Consider the following 26,535-nt stretch of genomic DNA (forward strand, 5'->3'; position numbering starts at 1 on the left):
GGACTGAAGGAGAGTAAGCAATTTTTGTAGAGCATTACAATTTTAAAATATTGGACTTAAAACGTTTAAATCAGATTTGTTTTAACATATTGAATATTAGACTTAAAACAGTACACTACATCAATTACAAAACTAACCCTTCAACTTCACTCAGGCATACCGTCAGCACATAACTTAATTTAAACCTAAGAGGGTGTTTCGTGTAAATGACAGCTGATTTATATTCAGTGTGTTTTACTATTTAAAAATGTATAGAGTTGGTAGATGTTATATAGCTGGTGATATTATGGGATCATATTTTTTTAAACATGGTCGTGGTAATGTTTATAGAAGATACTATGGATCCATGAGTAAAGACTTTTGTTCTACAATTAAATGCTACTAATGTGCCACAGCTTTAGTGTCAACAAGACAACACGACATGCCATTTCGTGTTACAGATCCAACAATCACAGTTGGGAAACGCTATGGTTCCATGATTAATGATTAATTTATTCGCCAATCTATTGCTATTAATGTGCAACAGCTTTGATTTCTACAAGAAACCAAAAAAAATGTGATACAATTAGATTATTTTAGACAATTTTCGATGAAGACATAATTTTAGATTACGGTACTGTAATTTAGTCCATACAATAGTGAGGTCCCTCCTTACTAAATTATTTTTTATAGAAACAATAACCATTGTAACGAAGTAATTCTTAATAATACTGTTTGAATTAACTGAAAATTAAACTCCTACAAGCCTAAAATATACGAACATTTATATAATTTTATAGAGATCAACATAGTATGTTTATTACGCATAAGTGGAGACAGAACTCATCGAGAATGAGAGTGGTAGATATGGTAATAAACTGGGAGGACAGCATTAAATATCTAGGTATCACGGTGTACAAACGATTCACATGGCTTAAACATGTTCAACTGAAAAGAATTAACTGTGCCAAAATTCTTCATCACCTCCAACCGCTATAACAACAGAAGGCTGTTATATAACCAAATAATTCAACCGTCACTTCTATATGGATGTGTAGCGTTTAGCAAGGTCTCAAACACTACTATTCGCCAACTAGAAATTGCACAAAGCCAGACTCTGAGAAGACTTTTCAAGGTGCTATGGTGCATTAGGACGAATGACATCCTCAGGGACTTCAAGTTTGGTCCGATTAAAAAATACGTAAAAAATAGAGCGCGCTGCAACTATTTACGAAAACTGACGGGCTTACCAGCACCGCATTATCAAATCTCAGAATGGTTGCAGGCGCCTGAGGGGAGGTATGCAGATCTGAGGTCAATTATTGCTTAGTCTGATGAAGTAATAAATAATAATTCAGTCAAAACATGGAGAGGGGTTATGAAAAAACCTCGCAGTTAATAGGGAGTAAAAGTGCTCAAGTGCATTGACTCAACTAGCCTCAACATAATAATAATCTATGATATTAATGTATTTTATTTCATTTTAAAAATTAAATTTCTTAAGTTGTATTAAGGTTCCTTGCCATTGCTTCGATGTTTATCGACAAGTTAGTCGAAATTTTCTTTTCTGTGGTGCTTAATTCGTTTCCCTTCTCGTTATAACTTTTCGGCTAATAAGTTACGGGAAATATTATATATCTTTCTCGTAATCAAATAAAATTCATAAGTACTTTTATTTAAAAATATAATTTTGCTGCATTCTCAGGACATTAGTATGACACTTACCTCAATAAAAAGTCTTAATGTAAATATCTTGATTTAAATTGCAAAATATTTGGATTAAGCATTCCATATACACCAAACTAAAGCTTAAAATCGATTAACATTTTTTATTATTTATTTGACTTTTTTTTTGTTAAAAAAAGTAAAAAAAGCAATCCTACTGCATTTTAAATATGATTCATTTGTTTTGTGCATAATGCGATTGTCGGCGATTGTAATTTAACCTTTTTAAGCCGTTTACGAGTGCTTTTATTTTATTTTCGAAATCCGCTTAACTTAAAGGAATTCGAAAAATTTCTCTTGGAACAGTTACTTTTGGCACTTCCGTCACGCCAACGCATACCGAAGTGTGGAATTTATTGTGCGATCATGATCGGATTCAACACGTAACGGTTTCTGGCGGATGCAACAAAATTAATTACATCAAAGGAAAAATTATATATATCACAAACTCGATTTTATTGTAAATTGATATTAAAATGCTTGTAAATTCCATAAGTCGTAAAAATAACGAATGTTGGTTGCCCTCATTTACTTATTTATTTAGGGCTTCGTAGCGAAGTTCGAACATTTTTTACTCATCATTCAATATATTTTTGATGCAAGTATGGACATCAAACTATCTCAATTTTTAGTCTTCACTTTCAATATTGTTGCAATTCAAATGTATTAAATAACTTTTAGAGATTTTTTTTTTTTCAAGCTACAGAAAAAGTATTATTACAACCAAATCAAAAATTGAAACATTGAATTGTATTATTTAACAAATCAAAATGCATGTGAATAGGCGACAAAAAGTATCTTGTTGGCATTCCAAATCGATGTATCTTTTGCCACAAACATTCATTTAAATTAAATTCATTTGTTGTTGCTTGAAAACCGAAGCTTGTATTTATTTATATTTGCAATTTAACACGCTTCGGATTGTGTAGTAACTCATTTCAGTGACAAGAGCCAAGTATCCGCTACGCTAATCATTTCAATGAAATTTAAAATATTTTGTCAATTTGCAAGCTGCCGGCGTTTGCTTGGCTTGCCGCGCTTTGTACGCAAAATATCTCAATCCGTGGTTGGTTATTCGCCTCTTACAACAATGCAAAAAAGGTCTTGAATGTCATTAATAATTTTGCAATCTTTACTTTTTTACAAAAATATTTCTATTTATTGTTTATCATTTGAAAACAATGTTGTTTTTTTATTTAAATTAATTTTTTGTTTTTTTCAATTTTATCAAATAAATTTTTGTTTAATTTTTAAAGAAAATAATAAAAAGCATGTTTCTATTATTTTTTTTTTTTTTGTAAAAATTATCATTTGTTTTATTATTGTAATAATAATTATTTTGAAATAAGTATTTTATTAAAAATATAACATTTTTTGGTTTTTTCTTGTTTTTATAAAATTAATAATTATTACATCTTGCATTAATAATTTATATTATTAAATATTTGAAGAATATATAAATAAAGACTTTTAGTTATCTTATTTTATAAAGAGGTTTTTCGAACAGTAGTGAACTACAACAACAAAAATTTTGTTTTTTATATTACTTTAATTAATCAAATTTTTGGCCGAGTATTGCCAAATACCCATCAATAGTGGTCTTGAAAATATTTCTTGTATTTAATTATTCGAAAATAAATTTTTGAAACTGCAAGTACCAATAATTGAACTCGTACCCTGCCAAATAATTTACTTTATACATATATATATATACACTTTACACTTTATATATATATATTTACACTTATATATATCACTTTACATATATATGTATACCATACTATACTATACTATATATATATATACTATACTATACCATATTATATATACTTGACTATTATTAGACACCTTCCAAAGGGAGGCGTAGGTATAATGGGCTGAAGCCAACTTCAAAATAAATCCTTAAGCTGTATGTACACGAATATATTATTTGTGCAGTAAAAACCGAGTTTAAAATATGATGTTTTTGTTTTGTTTTGAAATTGTTAAAGTACAATGATGTAACTCATTATCTGACAATAAAGTATATTTTTATCATTTTCGATATTCCACCAATCATCACGTTGACCGATTATATTCTATCATGCAAAATGAATAAAGATCCTATGGAATACTGCAATTGATCCATATTATACAATCGATGAAATTGTTCAGGTTTTAATCTGTCAGCCTTTCACTGAAGGAAATTTATGAGCATAGTCACACTATTGTTATATTTATATAAATGGAATTTACAACTTTCTTAAATTAGCATGGATCCCAGATAACAGCGGATTTGAGCGAAACGAGAAAGGAGATGAACTCGCCAGAAAAGGAGCGGCCTAATATTACATTGAGCTAAAACCATTCTGCTGTCCTTTATGAAGCTTGTGCAAACTTAAGATTAATGAATGGCTGGAAAAAGAAGCTAAAGCTGATTGAGATAATATAATTGCTTGCAGACAAGATAAAAAATTAATGCCAAATTGAAGCTATTAGTGCTGAACAGAAAATGCATCCGACTTGTCACAGAGTTTTTCACTGAACATTGTGAAGTCAAAAAACATCAATCGAATGTAGGTATTACGATAGCTGCATACTTTGTCACAAAGCAAAGGAGACAGCAGAACACATTCTGTGTCACTGTCATAGTCTTACCAGACTAAGACTTAGGTACTTATTAACTGCCGATCCACTTATAACGGAAATAGGCAATCTCTTCAAGGAACATAATGACATTTTTAACTTCTACGCGCCTATAGAACTAAAATGAGTTTGTCACTATAATCCTCAAAGGATTATAGAACTTTTAAAATCTGTCTATCTATCTACCAGATATAAATAGTACACAACCGGAACCGGAGTGCCCGGTTTTTCGATTTTTCTTATTTTTTTTTAGTCCATATATTTCAATTGTCGCAGATTTACAACGTTCACAATTACATGACGAGAGCGTGTGTATCCGTAACATTTAAGCATTCTACCTTAATTTAATAAGGATTAATTAATGTTTTCTATTCAAAATCATCCATCCTGTTGTCTTCATATCTAATTATTCCGAAGACCACAGATGTTGGAAATTCAGTAATATCCGAACTAACTCTACGATCAGGCATAGAATTCATTGACTAAAAATTAAAAATATTATTTATTTATTTATATCTTGTTATCCTCTTTGCTATTCAAAATAGATTTCTTCTCATGGGACAAAAATAATTTTTAATTAAAAACTTTTATTGTAATAATTAGAAAGCAATGAACTTAATATATACTAGTAATACATTTCTAATAGTTTGTTCACAATACTTTCACATAAAAAAATTTATCTCTAAGCACTACTTTATGTATTTCACTATTTAAAAAAAGCAATATAGCAACAACAATTTATGACAAAGATATTTTGCTCAAGAATTTAAAGAATCTCTCACAATTTGGTAAAAATAGCGAAAAATTTTGAAAAAAAAAAATTATTTTTCTATATCTAAGTGTTGAAAGTTTGTTTTTTTATGTGGTTATAAAACACATAAATAATATTTTACTTTTTAATTTAAAATAAAAAAAACAAACAAATTTATCAATTTAAATTTTTATTTATAGAAAAAAAGAAATATTTTTTTAATACATTAATCCACTTAACATTATTAAAAAAATTTTTCCATTTTATTATTTATTTTGACAAATTATAAAAAATATCGCTTTTACTTCATTAACTTAAATCTCATATCTATAATTTTAAATCTATTGTATATATTTTTTAATTATCTATTCATACCATACAAACTCATATAGGTAGGTAGGTAAGTATGTGCTTATGCGTGCCTATTTTTAAATTAAAAAAATAAATTGCTTTTTAGTTTTATTATCTTATTTTAAAATAAAGAAAATATTTATTAGTTATTAATTTCAAATATATTGCAAATTATTAAGTTTTTGATTATCGGCAGTCGTGGCCGAGCGGTTAAGGCGTCTGACTAGAAATCAGATTCCCTCTGGGAGCGTAGGTTCGAATCCTACCGACTGCGTTTCAACAATTTTTTTTATGTTACGTACACATAATAAACGTCTACGTCTAGGTTCGAACAGTTATTCTCTGAACTGTACTGCACCGCACCCACTTTTTGGGTTAGCAAAATTCAGTAATTTTATTGCATTGGAAATGTCATTTCATATTTGCAAAAATGTCAAAACATCTTAAACTGCAGTCGTTGCTGTTGTATCTTTTATTGACTGTTGTGCGTTGGCTTCTGCCCACGCAGCAATGGCAACAGCAGCAGCAGCCGCAGCAGCTTACGAAAGATGGGAAATAGCTTTCTGATGACCATATCAGCTAAAAAGTATATAAAATAAAAATGCTGGATTTTTGCAAATAAATTCTTGTTATTCGACAAAACATTTTAAAATTGAAATAAAGAAAATAAATTTTCAAATATTATTGCATATAAATTAATTTTTATTATTTTATTTTTGTTATGTAATTTTTATTATTTAAAAATATATGCTAAAACAGAAATTAACTAACGAATATTGTAATAAATTTATATTTATGATTTAAAAGATAAAAAAGCCTTTTAAATGACACTAAAGTACGCCCCATCCCCATCACGTGACTTGAAAGTCAAAAAATAAAATTTAAATAGATTTGGTTAGCTTTGTCAATAATTTCACTTAACAGCGAATTGATTTTGAGTTACTTTATCTTGGAAAAGAAATTTCATGTCATCATCACATTAATGATGTCCTACTAACTTAAAAACTATTTTTTGTACCAACGACCACTCTAAGTTCAAGTTCATATTGTTGACTTGGACAGTTTTGTTTTCCTTTAAATGCATTTAACAGATTCGAATTACATAGTTGTATCATGTCTCCAAAATGAATTGTATTATCGAAGCGCCTCCCCAACTTGTCTAAACTTTTCCCTGTGATTGGGAAGGCATATGAGACGCTTATCCATGACCAATCCGTCTTTGAATTTAACCATTATGAGCCTATTTACTTAGAAGTTTAACCATCCTATTTGCAAAAACAAAACGTTCGATGTTCTGCTACTCTGATAAGGATATCCACGTAAAATATTCTTACAGAACTAATGCTCACACCACAATACGGTTAAACGCATGAGAAATACCAATTTTCTTCTATAGCAAAAATATATTACAAACTGACTATAAGACTTGCGGGCAAAGTCTTAAGTTAGGTTAGGTTACACAGGCGATCCCAATTAAAAACTCAAGAGTGGGTGAGTTACAATCTTATATATTATCACGTATGAACAGAAATAAGAGAGATCTCTCTATCCCGACAACAGTAATTACCAATCTTTGGCTTATTGGAAAGAAGTCGACCAAAATAGAAATTAATCACAATAAGGTAGTCTTTGAGTTTTTGAGCACATTGAATGGTTCTTTGTACAGGGTCTCTTCATAAATTGAGGCAGTATATCAGATAAATTTATAAGTATGATAAAATATGATAAGTATGATAAAATTAATAGATTTAGCAATGTTCGTCTGTCTAAATATTTGTTAATAGACGAAACATTCGCAGTATTTAAGTATTAATAATAGTGAACTTTTAGTGAATTTTTGCAGATAAAGCCCTACTTCTTATGTGGCCAGTTTCCTTCGATTATCGTGGTGTTGGGAATTAACAATTCCGGATTTTAAGAAATATTATTTTAACGTTTTGTAATGTTTAAGTAAAGCTATAGATAAGCAAAGTGTGGTCAGAATTTTTGGTAGACAAAGAGCTTTCATGAATTTTAACTTAGTTTAGAATAAATCAAGGAAAATCACACTAAAACTGTAAAATGCAACATTACAAAATAGTTTTCCCAAAAGGGAAATGATTGAAATTTGATATTTGACATATGAAATGAAATGTAAATAAACAAAAAACTGCAGTAAGAACAAGGGATAAGTGTGTTTTGTCGAGGGTGTAGTATTTTGGATGCTATGAAATAGAATAGAAATACAGAAGAAAAATATAGATAAAAATTTTAAAAGTTATGAATAATTATAACTAAGTTTTTGAAAAAACTGTAGTAAAAAAATAAATGTAAAATTATAGCCAAAAAAATATTATAATAATTTTAAGTGAATTAATGAATATGACATAAACCAACAATTATTTTCATGAAGGGTATTGAAGTTTCGGCAAAGCCAAATTTAAATTTATTTATATTTCTATTTAATAAATCTTATGCAAATTTATGAGTCAATTTAATGAAAGAAAACGTTTAATTGTAAAAAATAGTAGTCGTGAAAATTTTTTTGGCAATTGCAACAATTGTTTTTTATTTCATCTACTTAAAACGATTAAAAAAACCATAGAAAATTGTAATGGAAACACTGTTATTTTCATTTCTTTTTTTTGTAATTTTGTTTCGCGTTCACTAATGTACGATGAAATTAAATTCTTTTTCAAAGCACTAACTAAAGTAGCAATCTTGTACTTTCCCTAATTTTTTTTTATATTTTTGTAAGTTCAACAAATGTTGTCATACGAAAATTTCATTGCACTTTTACTGTTGGTGACCCTTTTTTTTAAATTACTAAATCTATTTTTTAATTATTGTTTTATGAAACATATATGGTGACCTCAGTGACCCTTAGAAAACCATATCAAGACTGTGAAAAGCTATTACGACCATTGAAGGATACTAAAGTGTTTGTTTGAGTGTAATTAATTATGCTTATGACATGCAATTAATTTAAAAAAATGCTTTAGTTTCGTTTCAAAGTGGAAGCACATATTTTTTTTGTTTGTCTAAAGGCAATGACCATTGACCGATGCCCAAAATATTTCTTACTGTTATTTCTGTTTGAAACTAATAACATTTTCATTGTTATAAGTAGTTTTTACGATGCGATTCGTGGTGATTAATTAATGAAATCGTAAAAATAAATAAAAATTCAAAATAATAAATATGTTTTGGAAAAATAAGCGGGTCAGCATAAATTTGGTTGTGTTAATTAGAGCCCCTACTGGGGATATTCCCCAAAGCAGCATCAGTCGCAATTAAAGCACATCGCTGAAATGAAAAAAACAAACTTGGAAAGCGAAAAAGGTTAGTGCTACTCATAACGATTAATAATGGTACACAATTTTAAAAATCAACTCAAATCAGTTAGTTATCTTCAGACCAAGCTAACCATACAAATTTGTTATATTTTATCTATGAACATTTATTATTTGTTTTGATTTTTGCATTTAAGTTTATTTATTTTAAAAATTAACTCTGTCAAAAGTACGACCGGAAACACTCAATCGATTTCCGTTTTAAGCACGTTATTTCTAATTAACTAAATATTTCAAATATTTTTTTTTGTTATTTTAAATTTTTTTAACATTTCTGAACTTTATTGCTACTGGTTTCCTGCTTAATATAATCAAATCTAAAGACAGTTGCCTTTTTCTGAAACCGAGGTGGTAAAATCAATGCAGTTGCATATCTTTCCATTCTTTCGTAGTTTTCTTATATCGTAATTGGTAAAATATGTAAATTTATTAATTTATTATTAATTTTTTTTTTAATTCTAGGCAGAAATCCGTTAGTTTGCATATTAACTACTTCTTTCTTAACTTTCATATCAATTAAATTATATGAATATGAATTATTTTAAAACTTTTCTACCCGGATATTATAAAAAAATATTCAAATATATTCGTTTACATTGAAAATTATTGTATCTCAGTCAAAAACAACATACAACCATGTAGATATTTATTACAAGATATAATAATACCTGAGGTGTTAATATCCAACTTTATTATTCAGTCGTTTAAGTATACTTCTTTAACTATTTGTAGTTAAGAGAAAACCAGCTTTTATATTAATTACAACAAAACTTTTATTAAAGATATAAAATTAAGTAATGCTAAAATCTAGCTTGAAACTGAATCATGCTAACACTAATACTCTTCTATTATATTTAATAATTTTCAAAGCAAAATACTTCTTTAAGATCTCAGCAAACAACACTACAGAAATCAGTTGATTTCTGTGTGATTGTTTTATTTTTTATTCTCATTAAATTAAAAGTTGAATTGGCTAGCACCTTTGATATTTGATATGCCGAGCACTTAAAAATATCTTCAAATAAATGAAAGTACCAGATGTTGACCGTAATTAACGACAAAATAAAATAAGGTACAGCACAATTTTATTCTGCAAATATTAGCTAACTTATTAACTTAACTTAGCTAACTCAACTAAACAATAAGTTCCATACTAAAAAGAAAGCTTAGGTTAGATTTAGAAGGCGCGTGCTGACAGTTGACTTCCACTCGAAGGCATATATTGCTCATTGTGACGCCCTCAAAAATTTTACCGGGAGAAGCAAGTTGCTAACCTTTGTTATTCTTGTTAAACCATTTGATTTTCCAGATGAAGTTGAGAAGATCCGATAAGTTTGCTTTCGTTATCTCTTCCAAGCCAGTGAAAAAGCGATACCCAAAACATTGAAGTCGCCTTGTCTGCAGTCCTGGGCAGAGACACAGGAAGTGGTTGATAGATTTTACCTCCTCTTCATCTTGACAACTCCTGCATAATCCACTTGTTGGAACTTGCGACCTTTGGAGCATAGGCGCAATGGCAAAGTGCGCCGTAAGCACTCCAGTAAGTACACGAACTACAGGTTTACTGAAGTCTAAAAGGCAAAGCTTAACTGTCCTTCTTTGTTGAAATTTTCTATGTCCTAAGTCGTGCCATAGTAGTGAATAATGTTTACAAGTAGATATAATATTATCTGTTAAAAAACATAATATTAAGGCTGTTTTACAGTGTTTGCTTTAATACCAACGATATTATACCATCAATGATTGCAAACTCTACAGTAGAATTCAATTTTAAGTTATTTCAACATATTTTTTTCTTTAAATTATGTTCTAAAACAGGGGTGTCCAGATAATATACAATCGCGGGCCAATACAAGTCTTTGTACAGATTGAAGGGCCGCAGAAACAATTCCACACGTCCTTGAAAAATGTTTTTGCGCCTCATTTCATTACTATGGATGAGACTTGGGTCTACCATTATTATCCTCAATAAAAAAACAAGAGACAAAAGAGTGCCGAACATAGCTTTTCGAAGTCGAAACGAGTATGTCCAGAGAAGTTTGCGTCAGTTTCTTGCGGTAAACTTAATTTATTATTGGACCAATTAAAATTAAAAATTCATGAAAAAAATCCGACGGTTTAATAAAAAAAAAATAATTTTTCAATAAGTAATGGCGTTTTCGATTGGTAAATCTGGGATAAAATTTTTAAATAGTACTCTTTTAATGCACTTTTAGTGCATTTTAATTTTTGATTGGTAAATCTAAGTCAAAATGTATAATAATACTCTAGATAAATTTATGACATTCTAGATATTTTACCAGAGTAGCTAGATTAGCCTAAAATTAACAGCTGTTTTTTATGATTTGACAGATAAAGTTTGATTTTATTTCATTTATGTATTTATAAAAAATATAAATTTCTACTAAACTACTACAAAAATGTTCGAATGGCCAAAAAAATTGACAGATCGAGAGTAAATCAGATTTACCAATCGATAACGCTATAAGAAACGTTCACAATTGTTTCAATAACCCCAGACTATTTGCTAGATTTACTTTCGTCTGACTTCCTTATAACAAATTAACAATTCTATCGTAAAAAATTATTTTTATCAAACAATGGTGTAATTAGGCCGTGTGCGAGTTCGAGTAAATTGAGGTTAAGTTAATTGAAATTTCCTAGGGAATTTTTACATTGCACTTAGGCAAATATTTATTTATTTATTTATTGTACTTATTTATTATTTTTGGTTAAAAGTTTTCAATTTTTTTTTTAAAAATCTTATAAAATTTTCACAATGGAAATACCTAATTTTTATCCAATTTACGCTACTCGAAATTCTAGTAAATATCAACATTCGCTGCGATATCGACATAATTTACTATTTCCCTCAATTTACAATAAATTTACTCGAACTTACACACGGCCTTAATGGAGTATTTTATAGACTTTTCGAAGAACTACTATGGATTGACAGATTGAATCCATAAATTAGGTATTATTTTTTAAAACAGTGTTTTTCAATCCTCGATACTCGGATCGCTTCTGTTTTGTGCTATTAGCACCACTGGCCTATTAAATATTTTATTTTCGTCTTTTACGATATTATTTTTAGGGAAAAGAGTGTTACCGGTTTTTGAAAAAAAATTAATGCATTCCGGTCATCAGACCCTTTTGGTTTTGTATATGTTAATCTAAAATATTTGTTAAAAAAAAATAGATCTGAAGAAAATTATATGCATTAGTCTACTTTAATGATCATTTATTTAAGCTGAAAGAAGTTCTTTAAAATTACAAATGAATTTAAAATAAAGTACTCATTAATATGAAATGGGATAGAAGATATTAGTATCTTATGTTCTAAGTATAAATACCTTGCTCTTAGACTATATATGCATACATAAGTATGTTATATGAAAAAAAGAAGCTCAGAACTTTAAACTAATTTCCGTAACAACAAAACTTTATTTTTTTCTTTCGTTTGTTCCTTTTCAGATAATTTTTTTTAAAAACCAGTAGCAAAAGTTTTTGTATAAACTTATTAACATCTTCTGTTGTTGTTGTTGGTTGTTTAGTTGTTTGGTTGTTTGGTTGTTGGTTTGTTTGTAAAGATACTCGTATTTCACTTTTATTTTTTGAGTGCTGATAAATTTCGATACAAAATGGAAAGAAATGAAATTATCATAAAATTCAACTTAAACACATATATTTTCTTTTTGTCTACATTTTGACAATCATGTTTTCGGTTGTTCTTCAGAAAACGTTTAAGTGAGCTGGGTTATTGATGTTAAGAAGTTAAGTATATTTAATTATAGGCTTAAATCGTATTTCTTTGGAATTTTTACTTCTTATGCATATATATTAATTCCGATTGATTTACGGATTGTTGGTTTTAGGGCAAACGAATATTATTTGCATTTAAAATATCAGGAGACACTTAAAAGCTTCTCGACTGAGACATTTGCTTCATGGCTGACTATACGGAGTTTAGTTACTACAAATTATAATTTTGTATATCAGTAAGGTCATTAAGAATTTTTTTTTTCCAGAAATACATTTTTGTAGTGAAGGTGACAATTATAGATTTTTTTCTTATCACATGCGAGTTTAGTAAATACCACACACTTATTTCCTCTCATTCGTCGTCTCAGCTGTCGATATTCAAATTGACCTAATTTATTATGGTTTTATTTGAATTTCCAAAACAATCGAAAATGTTTAATGAAGCATCACATAAATCACTTAAAAGGCTTTTATATGAGAAAGAGAAATTCGTAATTTTAAGATGAGTTTATAACTTTATTTATTTAACTACTTTTATGTTATAAAATACTTATATATGTTTTTCTGTCGTTTAAGTATTTTGTTTTGTTTTGTTTTTTTGCTTTATTTAGAAATGTTTAATCTCCTAAATGCTTCATTAATTTTCAGTCTTTTTGTTTTTTTTTTTATTTATGTCTTAATTTATTTAGAGCTTTGATATTTCAAAGTGGAGAATGTGTCATTTTATTTCTTTTTTATTTACATGAGTATAAATACTTTATATCGTTTTTTAATTTAAAAAATTTTAATATATTATAAGATATAAATATTCTTAAAATTACTATAATACATTATGTATGTATATAGTATCTTATTTAATGGTTATAATAATTTAAATTGTCATAACACTTATGCATACACTTTTTTATTCGTATGTAATACGTATCCATTTTTTCAAATAATTAATGCTAAATAACTTACAAGATTGAAATTGTTGTTGGCTTGTTAACATAATCTACTACTACTACTATTGTCCACTTCACACAGTGGCGCATAAGGCCTCAATAAAATTCTTCTAAATTTGACTCTATTCAGTGTTTCTCTGTAAATGTCGTTACATGTATACAGTGCCTCAGCTAGCGTACTATCGACCATTCTTCTTCACATTTTTGTTGGCCCACCACATTTTCTGCTATTTTGTGCATTCCATGCTAACGCTTGCCTCGCTATGTAATCTCTCGGTTGTCTAAGCGTATGGCCTATCCGCATTCACTTTATCATTTTTAACTCATTTACTGTTGCTTTTTGGTCGTTTAGTTCAGCAGGCGTTCATTTGATATTCAATCTGGCCATATGTTAATATTTTCAGAACTCCATGTAGACACTTGTTGACGAACACTTGCATAAACTAGCGAGGACGAATCTATGGTACCGCTCTGCTCTGATCGCACGAAGTATTGATTGTGATTAAGTTTTGCCTTTTTTATCAATTGCAAGAACAATAGTAATATTACAGTGAATATCGAAAAAAATTAAAAAATTGAAATATAAAAGAAACTCTTAAAACAAAGTTTATTTAGATAATTTTTATATTATATTAAATATTTATTTTAAAAAAATGTATATTATTATTGACATATTTTCACTGTCGCAAACTATTTCTATGCAATTGCCTTTAGCTTTTAGCTACTAGTATAAAATGCTTAATTATAAGTATCCATTTTATTATTTATTCTACATTTAAGCATATCTTATAAAAAAAAACCCATACAAATTATTCCATAAAAATATTATAATTATATAAAAATCATTTATATTAAATGCATAACTTTTTGTGACACATGACTCAAAAACACAGAAACAAAAATGATTACAGAATAAAATATTTTTCACTTTGAAGACTTTAATTAATTTGTTTACCTTGTTTGGTTTTCTGAATAAAGTTAGAATTTCAAGTATTTTGCATAAATTTTTTATTAATTTTTTTTTAAAGTTTTACAATATATTCATTTTTTTTTTTTTAATTTCTTTTCATATTAATTTTTTTGCGATATAAAAATGACGTTCGATTTTGACTCGAGGCGTACGTGTTGAATTTTAAATTAATTTGGAATTTTTTCACGAGCGTGGGATAAAAGTTTAAGAATATTTAACATTATTGGTTTAACCCGTATAAACAAATATTTTAAATTTGGTATTGCTTATTTAATATTGACCAAATTTAGTAGATTTTATTATAAATTAGTAGCTTCCTTTTTTGAATTTTTAAAAAGTTTTAGTTTGTAATGTTAATTTACCTAATATAGTTAAATAAAAAAAATGCTAACTATTAGCTAAAATTTTTAATACCATATATAAGTCTTAGAAATATTTCTTTCAATATATTTATATTTTTTTGTATGCATTGTAAACAGTTAAGTTTACAATAAATATTTAAACTTAGTATAAATAACAAGTAAGTGGTGTATAATTGTATAACAACTTTCTCTTAAATCTACTTAAATGTTATTATATAAAAAAATATATAAAAATAATGAAAGGATGCAAGTTTATCAACAAAAAAGATTTTTTTAACGGTCTTAGATGGAATATATATGTAATATATTGTTTTTATTTAATCTATGATACATTTAACAATATATCATATCATAAATGACAGAAAAACAATATTATTATAAACTAATACAACTTCAACCAATAGATAAATAATAAATTAACACTTTAAGATGTTTAAGAAAAGGTAGTATTAATTTGATCTATGTAACTGAAACTCCAAATCTTTTTTAAATCATTTATTTTATTATTAATATTTTAATTAAATGAAGAATAAGGTGAATTACATATCGACATTAAAACAATCAGAGCTTTAATTATTCTTCCTTCTCTAGATGTACAAGAGATCTTCTCAAATTACAATGCTCACACTTATAAAGTCTACTCTAGGTATATAGTAGAATATTGTATGAAAAATAGCTGGATAGAAGATTCTAAAAACAACGAGTTTTATATGGTGTTTGCAATACAATAAGTACTGAGTATCTTTCACTATACATATGTTATATATTCAGTGTACAAAGTATTCGTATTTAAATTTAAAAAGCAGAAGCCACCAATATTATTTTTTTTTCTATAAATATTATTTTCCTGAAAATTAGAAAAGTAATATGTAAAAATTATGCATGTGTTTATTATAGATTCCGAGTAGTAGGGATAGGAAATTTATAACTTAAAGAACCTATATAAGACATACCATATACGTCACTGTATTAAACTGTAATATAACCCCACATGACTTTTTCTGTACCCGATAGTAAAACTACCACTTGGAGAAAGCCGCTTAAAACCAACTATAGCCATAAAAAAAATCGGAGGTACAGTTATGGCCCATACCTTGAAAACTTCCGCTCGAAGAATCCGTTTCGAACCGTTTCATAATAATAGTCAAATAAGTTAAAGGCTACATCTTTAACACTACCACTCAAACAAGCCATTTTCAGCCGATTGTGACCAAAACAACAAAGTTAAGACCCATATCTAAATCAAACTATAAAACATGAATAAAGAGCCTACTTGAAAAACGACAAATTACATTTTTATTGATTTATATTATCTTTTGTGGCTTATATAAAATTTCTTGATACTTTGTACACTAAATTTATATTTATTTGGTATTTATAAAATTGATGTATTAACAATTTCATTCTTAATCGGTAGGCGATAGATTTTACTTATTTTCTGAGGTCACTTATTTCTATGGCTTAAATCAAATTTGTTTTTCTTTAACGTTCTCTATTTACATCCATATATTATTATTAGTCATACTTGTTTTCTAGATATTTTTGATTAAAATTTAATTTAAAAACATATTAAAAATTTATGACGCCCTATCATATCCATGTAACAATCGTCAAACTAATTAACATAGATTCGCAAATATTTAACACATTTATTGTAGCAGTTAGTAACTTTTTTGAATCTTCATATCTATACATAGTGCTACTTATTTTTCACCAAAGTTTTTTTCTTTAAATTATAAACAATTTAATTATATATATAATCTAATCATTATTTCAGTATCTATTAGCAACGGAATTTAACATATAGTAGTATGAAACAGAGACTTACAGGGCAATTATCATGTTTCAGTTATTTTACCATATTCAAAATTCTTTCGAAAGATCTTTTGAAAGATGTTATGTATTCTGACAGGTGTGTTAAAAGCTCTTTTCTGTTTTTCAAAAGACGAAATAAGACGAAATACTATTGAGCACATATTTCAATTGTCAGCTTGTGTTTAAAATTATTTATAAAAATGAAATACATAAAAATTAAAATAAAAGTTATTAATTAATTGAAATTTGTGAAAATCGAACAATTACTTCTAGTTTTAAAAAATATAGTTCTTGAATTTATATACAATATATATATTTTTTATATATATAATTTTTAATATTTATTTAACATTTATTTCTTTGTTTATAAATGTATATACATATAAGTTATATTTTAAAATTGTTTGCTATACTTAATGCAGAAAGAGCTGCTACCATTTCTTTCATGACATAAGTTAAATTCAGACTAGCAAAGATCTTTCGTTCTATCTTTCAAATATCTTTTAAAAGACTTTTAACTATCTTTGCTAGAATTGACCTGTTGGTCTATAAAAATATTCTGATTTATTTTAAACCTAAATCGCTTTTGATTATTATTCGAATAACTAAAAATTTATTTCTAAAACTTGTTCGATGTGCAGTTCGACATATTATGTTATTATTGTATTTGTTGTAGTCCCATCGTAAGATCTAGCACCCCAGTACGTAATAACTATATACCAATTATTATATTATAGGGGAGATAATATAATAGTGCGGAACTCATGTAGTTCCTAGTCACAAGAACATTTCAAATAACTGCAAGGCTGGGAATGTTGACAAAGCAGGCACGCTGCTGGCATCTCATATGGAATGGCTAAGTTGGTCATTATAAAAACTATCTAGCGATAGTTAAAAAAGCCTAGGTAGATGAATATTCTTTTCAGACTTCAAGACGCATTTGGTCAAATTAAGGGAAGAACTTTACCAGTTCAACTATACCGAAACCCATTCAGTATTGCTAACTCGTTACGTGTTAGAACACGTTCTTTATATTTCTTTTGATGTTCCGTTTGATCTAGCATATAAACTTCTATCACAACGGGCCATTATTTGTGCTCAAATTGACTTTGGTGTACAAGGCCGCCATTTCAGTTTAATTAAATAATATTAAAACCATAATATTAAAACAATCCGTGTTTAAAATAAAAATATAACAGTGTTGTTCAAAATTATATATTATATCATATATAAATTTAGCTAACAAAATTCCCATCATTCTTATATATATTAAAATTTATTTCTTTTCTTTCCAATCACGTCATTATTGCCGGTGCCATATATATAAAACCGCAGAGGAAATCAAAATTCGCTAATACTTTATTCTCGTATATTCGGTTATTTTTTGAATTTGATTATAAATTTATTTAATTTATATATTTTCAAATCCATATATTAAAAACTTGTTCTTATCGCAAAGGCAAAAAACTGTTTAAATTAAAATCTAATTATGCAAATATAATCTCATAAAAAGTTTTATGCGCTCATTTTCCCACGCCGGCATTTTGAAATACCGATTAGCTTTTAAAGCAACTAAAGTAAATTAAATATTTCTTATGCCGGTTGTAATTAGTGAATCATGTTAACATTTTTCTATTAATGAATTACATGATTGCAATGCACTGGACAAAGTATATTTCACAATTTCAAATACAATCACATTTTCACAAATATTTCTATGCACTTGCACCTATGCGGGCATTGCATTAATTAAACATTTTTTGCATTTTAGAAGCTTGAAATGCAAAAATGTATTCGTCTAACACTTCATTGTACTGCCATCGAAATAATTTGTCTATAGAAATACTTAGTAAGAATCTTCTACTGAGTACTGTTTCTATTTTGCCAAATACTTTGAAAATATATGAGTAGTAAATATTAGTTATTGTAGTGACATTTAATTTTACTCTGTTATGTTGTTTTAATAACTTTAGCTTAAGCTTTCCTAAAGTTTCTAGGCCTACCCACAGTTAATCTTATTACAAATTCATTATTTGCTATTTACTAGCCACACTCTTTTCGGATATACACTATGCAAACAGTGTATTTCCGTCTATTGGATAGGCTGCATTGCAGTACAAAAGATCGCATTACTCTGCTCTACAGGGAGTGTAAACTTTAATTTCACTACATTTATTTTTTACTTTATTTAAATAAGTGAAGGAGAAAATAATTAGTTTTTAGTGTAATGTTTAAATATTTAATACTTTTATGCAAAGAATTTCTGTTCACATGTTTTTTTTAATTTCATTCTTATTTAATTTTTAATGCTAGTAACTAACACGTTTTTCTTTTTTTTTTTGATGTTTCGATGCTGTTAGTTGGCATAATGGCTTTTGTCTATTTCAACATATATATTTAAAGTAAATTAAGTAGTGCCTACATGTCATTTGAAAGAGTTTTTATCGTAATAGATGTGCACACAATTTATCAATACAATTTATATACGAAGCCTGTTAAAAATTTCAGGAAATATTGTACTAAATAATTTTTGAAGTTTTTAGTAATATTTTTATCATAATATAACGATGTTTTAATATTTCTTCTTTACAATGATTCAGAATTATGGAGTTTCTTTATCATACTTTTGCTATGATTCAGAACTATAGAGTTTCTTCATTATTCTTTTGGTACGATTCAGAACTAACATTAATAACCGTGTTTTATGTAGTATGAGTATCAAAGCTGCTGAGTGAATAGGACGTTCAAATAAGACAACAAACAATAAAATGAAAATTAAAATAAAATCCATTATTTAGTGACCCAGGACGGTCATGCAAAAATGTGTAAAATTTCGAATACAAGTATAGTAAAAAACTCAAAAAACACTCTGTATACGTTGGAGATTTCTCAAAACTATTTGCAGTTCAAACAGTTGTTAGAAACTTGGGTGTCACAGTGGATTAAAACCGATCCGTACAGCAGTTTCTAAGAAGTTTTTGCAACCAGTTAAGCATAGACCATGACAGTTTGTGAATATAACATGGATACAGCGCTATAGTCCGAAGTAGTCGATACAGTGTGCTTTTTCTAATAAACAGGCTTAAAAAAAGCGAGAACAGTTTCTACCAGAACAAAATTTATTATTATGATTGATTATTTCAAAAGGCAATATTATTCAATGCTTTTAGGTCGCTTAGATGATCAAAACAAAAGAAAATATATTTTGTTCCACCCTAACAATCATCTGATTATCTCAGATGATTATAACAATCATCTGATTATCTCAGATGATTATAACAAACATCTGATTATCTCAGATGATTATAATAATCATCTGATTATCACAGATGAATATAACAATTATCTGATTATCGCAGATGATTACAACATTTATCTGATTGTCTCAGATGATTATAACAATCATCTATAAGATAAGCAGCTTTGTAGATTAAGAAGGATAGTAATGTAACAACAAAGAACACAGTAAAATCAGCTTCAGTTTTTATCAAGTATATACTATTTTGCTGATCAGTGACTTTTTTATTCACAACATATGTTACTATTTTTATTATTTATTTCAAATTTAAAAAAAAAATGGCCTTATAGAAATAAGCTACAGTAGACATCGGCAGTAATTTCTGCAACTAACAAATATTTTGACAAATCAAGAAACTGTTTTTTAAATGTGTAAGAAATTTGTATAGGAAATTATGTTTGAAAATATATTTAATAAAATTGAAGTCCATTTAATTATCACAGACTTATAAAACAGTTTTCTTACAGTTGGATAGTAAATGAAAAATAATAAATAAATGTAAACATTAATTAATTGCTGTTGAAGTATATAGTTCCGCCAATCTGATGCGAGTTCTGCTGGTCTCCAGGTTTTTAAGGTTTTTTGTAATATTGTTTTGAAGATTAAACTTAAAAGTTTCATTAGTTTTGTAAGAGTGTGATTTACACAACATGTAACAGATCCACTGTTATTTGCAACTTTTGATTTCAGTTTCTACATCAAATAAATTTGTCCGTCTTTCTAATTCTATTTTGGCAATTCGTTCTAGTCAATATATTTTTAAAATCATTAACCACGATTAATCTTAAATAAATGCTATATTATTCTGACAAATAATTATTTAATAGGAAGTTGTTAATAACCATCCACACATTGTATAATTATTTTTAAATTAACTAATAATTAACATTCTCGTCATATATAAATTTTACATAAGATAATATATTTATCACATATATATTTATATTTATTATCATTGTAAAATAAATTTGGCATTTAGTTTGATGGTTGATTGCTATACAAAAACATATTTTATAAATTAGTGTACAAAAAATTTAAAAAAAAAATTAATATGCTATAATATCTCATTTCAGGTACGTTATATATATTCTCCTACTTAAATAGGTGAGCTATAAATTTTATATAAGCAACAACACATTGACGACGACTTTAACATTAAAAAAAATGGCAGTTCACTTTTTTATTTTGATTTAATACTGGTGTTAAAACCAATTAATTATTATATATATCAATATGTAATACTATTTATTTCTTATGCATGTATGTATGCACATGCTAAAGTTGAAATGATTTTTAGATTTTAAAAACGTAATAATGATATAAGTAGTGATAGTATTTTAATCTACTTCACTGTATTTTTGATATATATTTTTCATTATATATGATTTTTTCTAAAACATAATATTAACAATAACAATGCAATTTGAGGTAACAACTAAATAAATTTTTTAAATAAATTTTATATATTGATTTATATATTATATATTGATTTTTGAATCTATGTATTATATCACTCAATGAGTCTTTAAGTAATATACAAGAAATAAGAAATATAAATTAAATGAAATTTATAATTCTCATTTCATTTATTTTCTAGCTACATTATAAGTTGAGAAGCAATTCTTAGACTTATTGATATTTTAATATAAATTACAATATGGATAGTTCTAATCATCAAATTTTGTAATACAGTATAAGAGATTCACATGAGTTATATGTATATTTAATATTAAAGTTAATTTTAACTATACATTTATAACATAAATTTTTTTTCACACGGAATTTATGAGATTATACTCTTTATGATATATTAATATAGGAAACTATACCTTACTCAAATGCTTCAAATGCTGGTTCTTATTTTGAAAATCAATTTCTATTCGATTATTGAAAATAATTGTGAACATTGATATTTAGTTCTGCTGTGATGATATTGTCACCACAGCTCCTCCCTTGTAGCGGTGGAGGCTGGACGACGACATGATAAGGTATTTCATATTCCACTGTATGTTAAAAAATATATACCATATAAATAAAAATTTACGAATATATGTAATAACAGTTCAGGTTTATCTTTGAATTCGATGTGGACAATCAAGGAAGACTTTGAGACTGTCCTTTGGAAGACTTTGAGACTGGTACGTGTCGAGAACGCGAAGCTCGACACGTACCCTTGCCATTGAAAATGATGACTGCTTTCAGGCTTTTCTGTGCTATCTAAAACTTTTTCTTAGCAGTAAAGATTTTCGTGATGTATTACCATAAAACATTACTGCAAACTGGCATTCATATTAACTTTCGGTGAAGTTCTCAGCACAAGAAATCTATGGTAACACGTACACTTTACAGCGTTTTATAAAACCGTTCTTTTCTATTTGTTGAAAAACAGTTTTGTGTGAGTGTTTATTTTGGAAACCTATTTATTGAAACTGCCGTCCCAAATTTGTCGTAATAGTACTATAATATACTATCAAATCTCTAACAAAAATGGCAATAATATCTCACGTCGGTAATAATATCAGGAATCACGTTGATCGTGCGAAATGATAGATGCATGTTATTGAAAACGCCAATAACCACAATAACCAGCTTTACAAAATCACAACCTTCGACCTTAATGAACACGCTTAGCATTATTCTATAGAAAGCGGAACTGCATCTATAGTATTCTGATACACATTTAGACAACATTCATAAACCTTAGTGAAAACATCCAACCGTGCTCTGATATAGTAGTAAATCTTCGTTTTAGGCACGGTTATCAAATTCTGGTAAAATAGGATACGTCTTTATGAATATGCGGCCAAACTTAGCTTGACTAACTTCAGCGTTGATATATTTGATGTGTTAATATATTTGATGTGTTAATATATGAAAGTTTTTTATCACTAACTGTGGACAACTGGGTAGTACATTTCAGTATTTGAGATACGAAATTTGTGTGCCTCCAAGTTTAAAGAAAACGCAGACGGGATTTGAAAATCATATGTAACTTTGCATCTTTTTTTTTTGTAACCCAACGACTTCTTTGCTTCCCGCTATTACCTCATTTGGCACTGAAACTATTATATATTGTATATGTTAACCTTTTCTCATTTTCAATTTCATATATCTATGATCAGAGTAAGTAGAAAGAGAAAGTAAAAAGATAACATTGATTTGACTATCCTTAAAACGGAAAGTCGAACTCTGGAAAGTCACCATTGAATATTATTAACAATAATTTTTCTCATCGGTCTACTTATATTTAGTACTCTATTTATGTACATATATATATATATTAATATATATATATATTAATATAGATATATTAATATATATATACTTATATATATATACTTATATATATATACTTATATATACATACTTATATATATACTAATATATATATATCTATATATTATGTACATTTTTTCAAGATTCTCGAATGCATTTTACTTACCCTACGTGACAAATATTATAATATACGGTTTGAGAATTCATATTAATTTACACCTGTTAAATTTGATGAAATAGTTTCTTATTAGTCTTGATTTGAGATAGGTGATCGAAAAATTATTTATTTTCAACTTATTTTTCTTAGTTATAGGTTTTCTTATAGTGATAAATAAACCTTTAAAATATAATAGCAATAAATATTTTATTTCATTGTGAATTTTTAGTAAAAACTGAGGCGAGTTTCGCCAATAATTATTTGAATTACAAAGATACTTATATCTTAAATATTAGATACTTATTTCCTTTGATATTAAAAGTTAGGGAAAATGAATTAAAAGTCTATCGATATATTATTGTTAGAGATAATTCTAATCCTTTATTGTGTTTAGTGTTTAGCAAAAATGTTAGTTCTCTTTAATAGTGAAACATTATGTATATGTTCTCATAAAAAGTGACATAAATTATTCAAAAACCAATTGAATTGTCCATCAATTGTAGTAAAAAGTTAATATAAAGTTTATAAAAAAAATATTAAAATTTAAAGTGTCGATAAAATGAACGAAATAATAGCTGTACACAATTCCTAACACAATATTTTGAAAGCACGGTTGCCACTTGAAAATTTTTTTCTGTACCAAAATTGGTTTAAAAAGGTACCATTTCTGTAAAAAAGGGTCCAAAATTTTCCTATTGTCTTTTTATAAGAAAATACAATTTATATGAAATGTACAAAAAGTATAAAACAATACAAGTCTTTTTATATATAATAATTTTATTATTTAAATATTTGGACTATCTTTTTTTGACCATACATAGTGCATATCTTTGTTGTTAAAAAGTTCTTTACATAACATAATATTATTGAGGGTCTTAAACTCTAATTTATTTCGCAATTTATTTTTAATTAGACTTAATTCAAAAAATTTTCTTTCTGCTACTGCAGAGCTATGTGGCAAAACCATTAAATTATTTACAAATAAATTTAATTCTCTAAATGCTGGCTCGTTGAAACCATTATTTGTTTTCTTAATTTGCTCCCAAAATAAATTGATATTATCAAAATGTTTTATATTTTTTGTTGATAGTCTTAATAATGTCCATTGCGATATAATTTCATCCGGTTCGCACTCAAGTAAATAACTAAAATGAGTTAGTAGCGGTGCAATTGAAAGTTCATCATCAGAAAGTATTTTAGACGGCGTTATAATCTCAAGAGATTTTATATCAGTTCTTGAAAAATCAAAACGCTGCAAAATTTGTGAAACAAGTTCAATATAAAAACAGCGTACATTTTTTTTTATTTCACATATTTTGGATTTTTCTATATTATGATTATCTGTAAAAGTCTCTGCTTTTATTCCCATAAAAACTTTTTCAATGGGCAAAAAATAATTAGAATCTTTAAATTCCAAGGATTCTAATGGCACGTTTTTAACGTGCTGATAGCACATAAAATTGGTTAATATTAACTGAACAACCGCTTCTAGTTTCCTATATAAAAAAGGCAGTCGAATGCTATCAGATTGGAACTCAATATTTAAGTCATTCACAATTTTCAAAATATACGTTAAAAAAAGCATGTAAGCTTTTGTTTCTCGCATTGCCATAAGATTTGCTAAGTCTTTTGGTTTTATATCATTGACTTCAATACACTGCGATAAAAAGTAAAGCTGGAGCGCATCCCATTGTTCAATAATTCGCAAAACAACATGTTGTAATGATAACCATCTCGTTAAAGCTAGACCTAATATTTTGTGAGGTTTTATGTTACAATATTCTTGAAATTCTTTAAATTCTTGAACTCTTTTAGGACTCCATGAAAAATATGAATATATATTTCTACACAATGATTCAACTTCACCTGGTAATTTTTTGCAGGCATAGGCTGTGCACAAATGTAAAGAGTGGTAGGTACACTTTAGGTAAAACAAATTGGTGTCTTTAGTTAATTTAGTTTTTAACCCAGTTAAATGCCCAGCCATAGTATTTGCTCCATCTGTTGCAAGTCCGATTAAATTTTGGATTGGAATGTTATTAGTTAAAAAAAACGATTTTATATTTTGATAAATAGACTCGGCATCACATTTTTCTAGTTCTATGAGACATAAGAACCTGTCTCTAACTAGGCCAGCTAAGTTTTCAAAATATCTCACAACTAAAACAAGTGCTTTTCTGCATGAAACATCAGTAGTTTCATCAACAATTAAAGAAAATTTTGATGTTTTTAACTGCTTTACAATATGTGCATTTGAAATTGATGCAAGTTGCTCAGTAATTTGTGTTGCCTTGGTTCGACTGCATTTAATCGCCTTCGCAATTTCAGAATCCGGACAACATGCGCGTAGTAGATTAGGTAAAAAATCCATTAATAAAAACGGCAAATTGTGCATAACGCAAAACATAATAAGCGCATATTCTGCATCACGTACTTGTTCATTAAAGTTATTGTTCTTGCATTCTGCCGCAAATTCATCAATTCTAGTTTGACCCTTTTTTGTTGCAATTTTACGTATATGGGTTTGTTTTGAATCGTGTCGTTTTATATGCGATAAGTGGTTAATAATAATCTTATGACATGCAGTGCAATAAGCATTACCATTTTTATTTGTCAACCACGGAAATGTGTTAGTCCATTCTAATCGAAATTTTCTTTTAACTTTTGCAGCCGCAATATTTTTACTAAATCAATATATACAATTATATTAGTTTCAATAATACATATGCGTATATGAATTTTTATTTACTTCTGGACACTGCCATCGCTATCTGTTGAAACACTTGCAGCGTCACGTATATTACCAGTATTACTCGTATCGGTTGACGGTTTTCCTTTACAAAGAAACCTATGCAATGATGTGATTATTAAATACATCTGTAATATGCTAATAAATAAATACAATTACTTCTCCATTTTTCCTTATGAACTTTTTTATTTATTTTATTTTATTAAATTATCCAGTTTTTTTAAGTCTTCGTTGCAAACGTCAGATATGGAAATACCCTTTTTGTTTTTTCGTTCTGTGTTTTTCATAGTGTTACCAATAAACAAAATATAAAATAGTGCAAAGTTGCATTTATAAAAAAACATAATTGAAAATATCCACAATAAAGTTGGGTCGTCAAAAATGTACCATTTTTTGAACATGAGTACCAGAGTACCAAACAAAAAAAAAAAAAAAA

General features: G+C 27.5%; 1 protein-coding gene and 1 non-coding gene across 2 annotated transcripts; one reads left to right on the forward strand and one right to left on the reverse strand.

Annotated features, from left to right (window-relative positions):
- Nucleotides 1-4,697: 4,697 nt before the first annotated feature.
- Nucleotides 4,698-26,266, reverse strand: LOC119685197 (zinc finger MYM-type protein 6-like). The gene is made up of 4 exons (XM_038099429.1): nucleotides 26,259-26,266; nucleotides 26,100-26,198; nucleotides 24,726-26,034; nucleotides 4,698-4,811 (listed from the first exon to the last, which is right to left on the reverse strand). Exons 1-4 carry the CDS (start codon nucleotides 26,264-26,266, stop codon nucleotides 4,698-4,700), a joined length of 1,530 nt encoding a protein of 509 aa, XP_037955357.1.
- Nucleotides 5,624-5,705, forward strand: Trnas-aga. Its single transcript has one exon. It is a non-coding gene; the product is annotated as a tRNA-Ser (tRNA).
- Nucleotides 26,267-26,535: the final 269 nt, after the last annotated feature.

The sequence above is a fragment of the Teleopsis dalmanni genome, chromosome 1 (assembly GCF_002237135.1).
Source record: "Teleopsis dalmanni isolate 2A chromosome 1, ASM223713v2, whole genome shotgun sequence".
Lineage (NCBI taxonomy): Eukaryota > Metazoa > Arthropoda > Insecta > Diptera > Diopsidae > Teleopsis > Teleopsis dalmanni.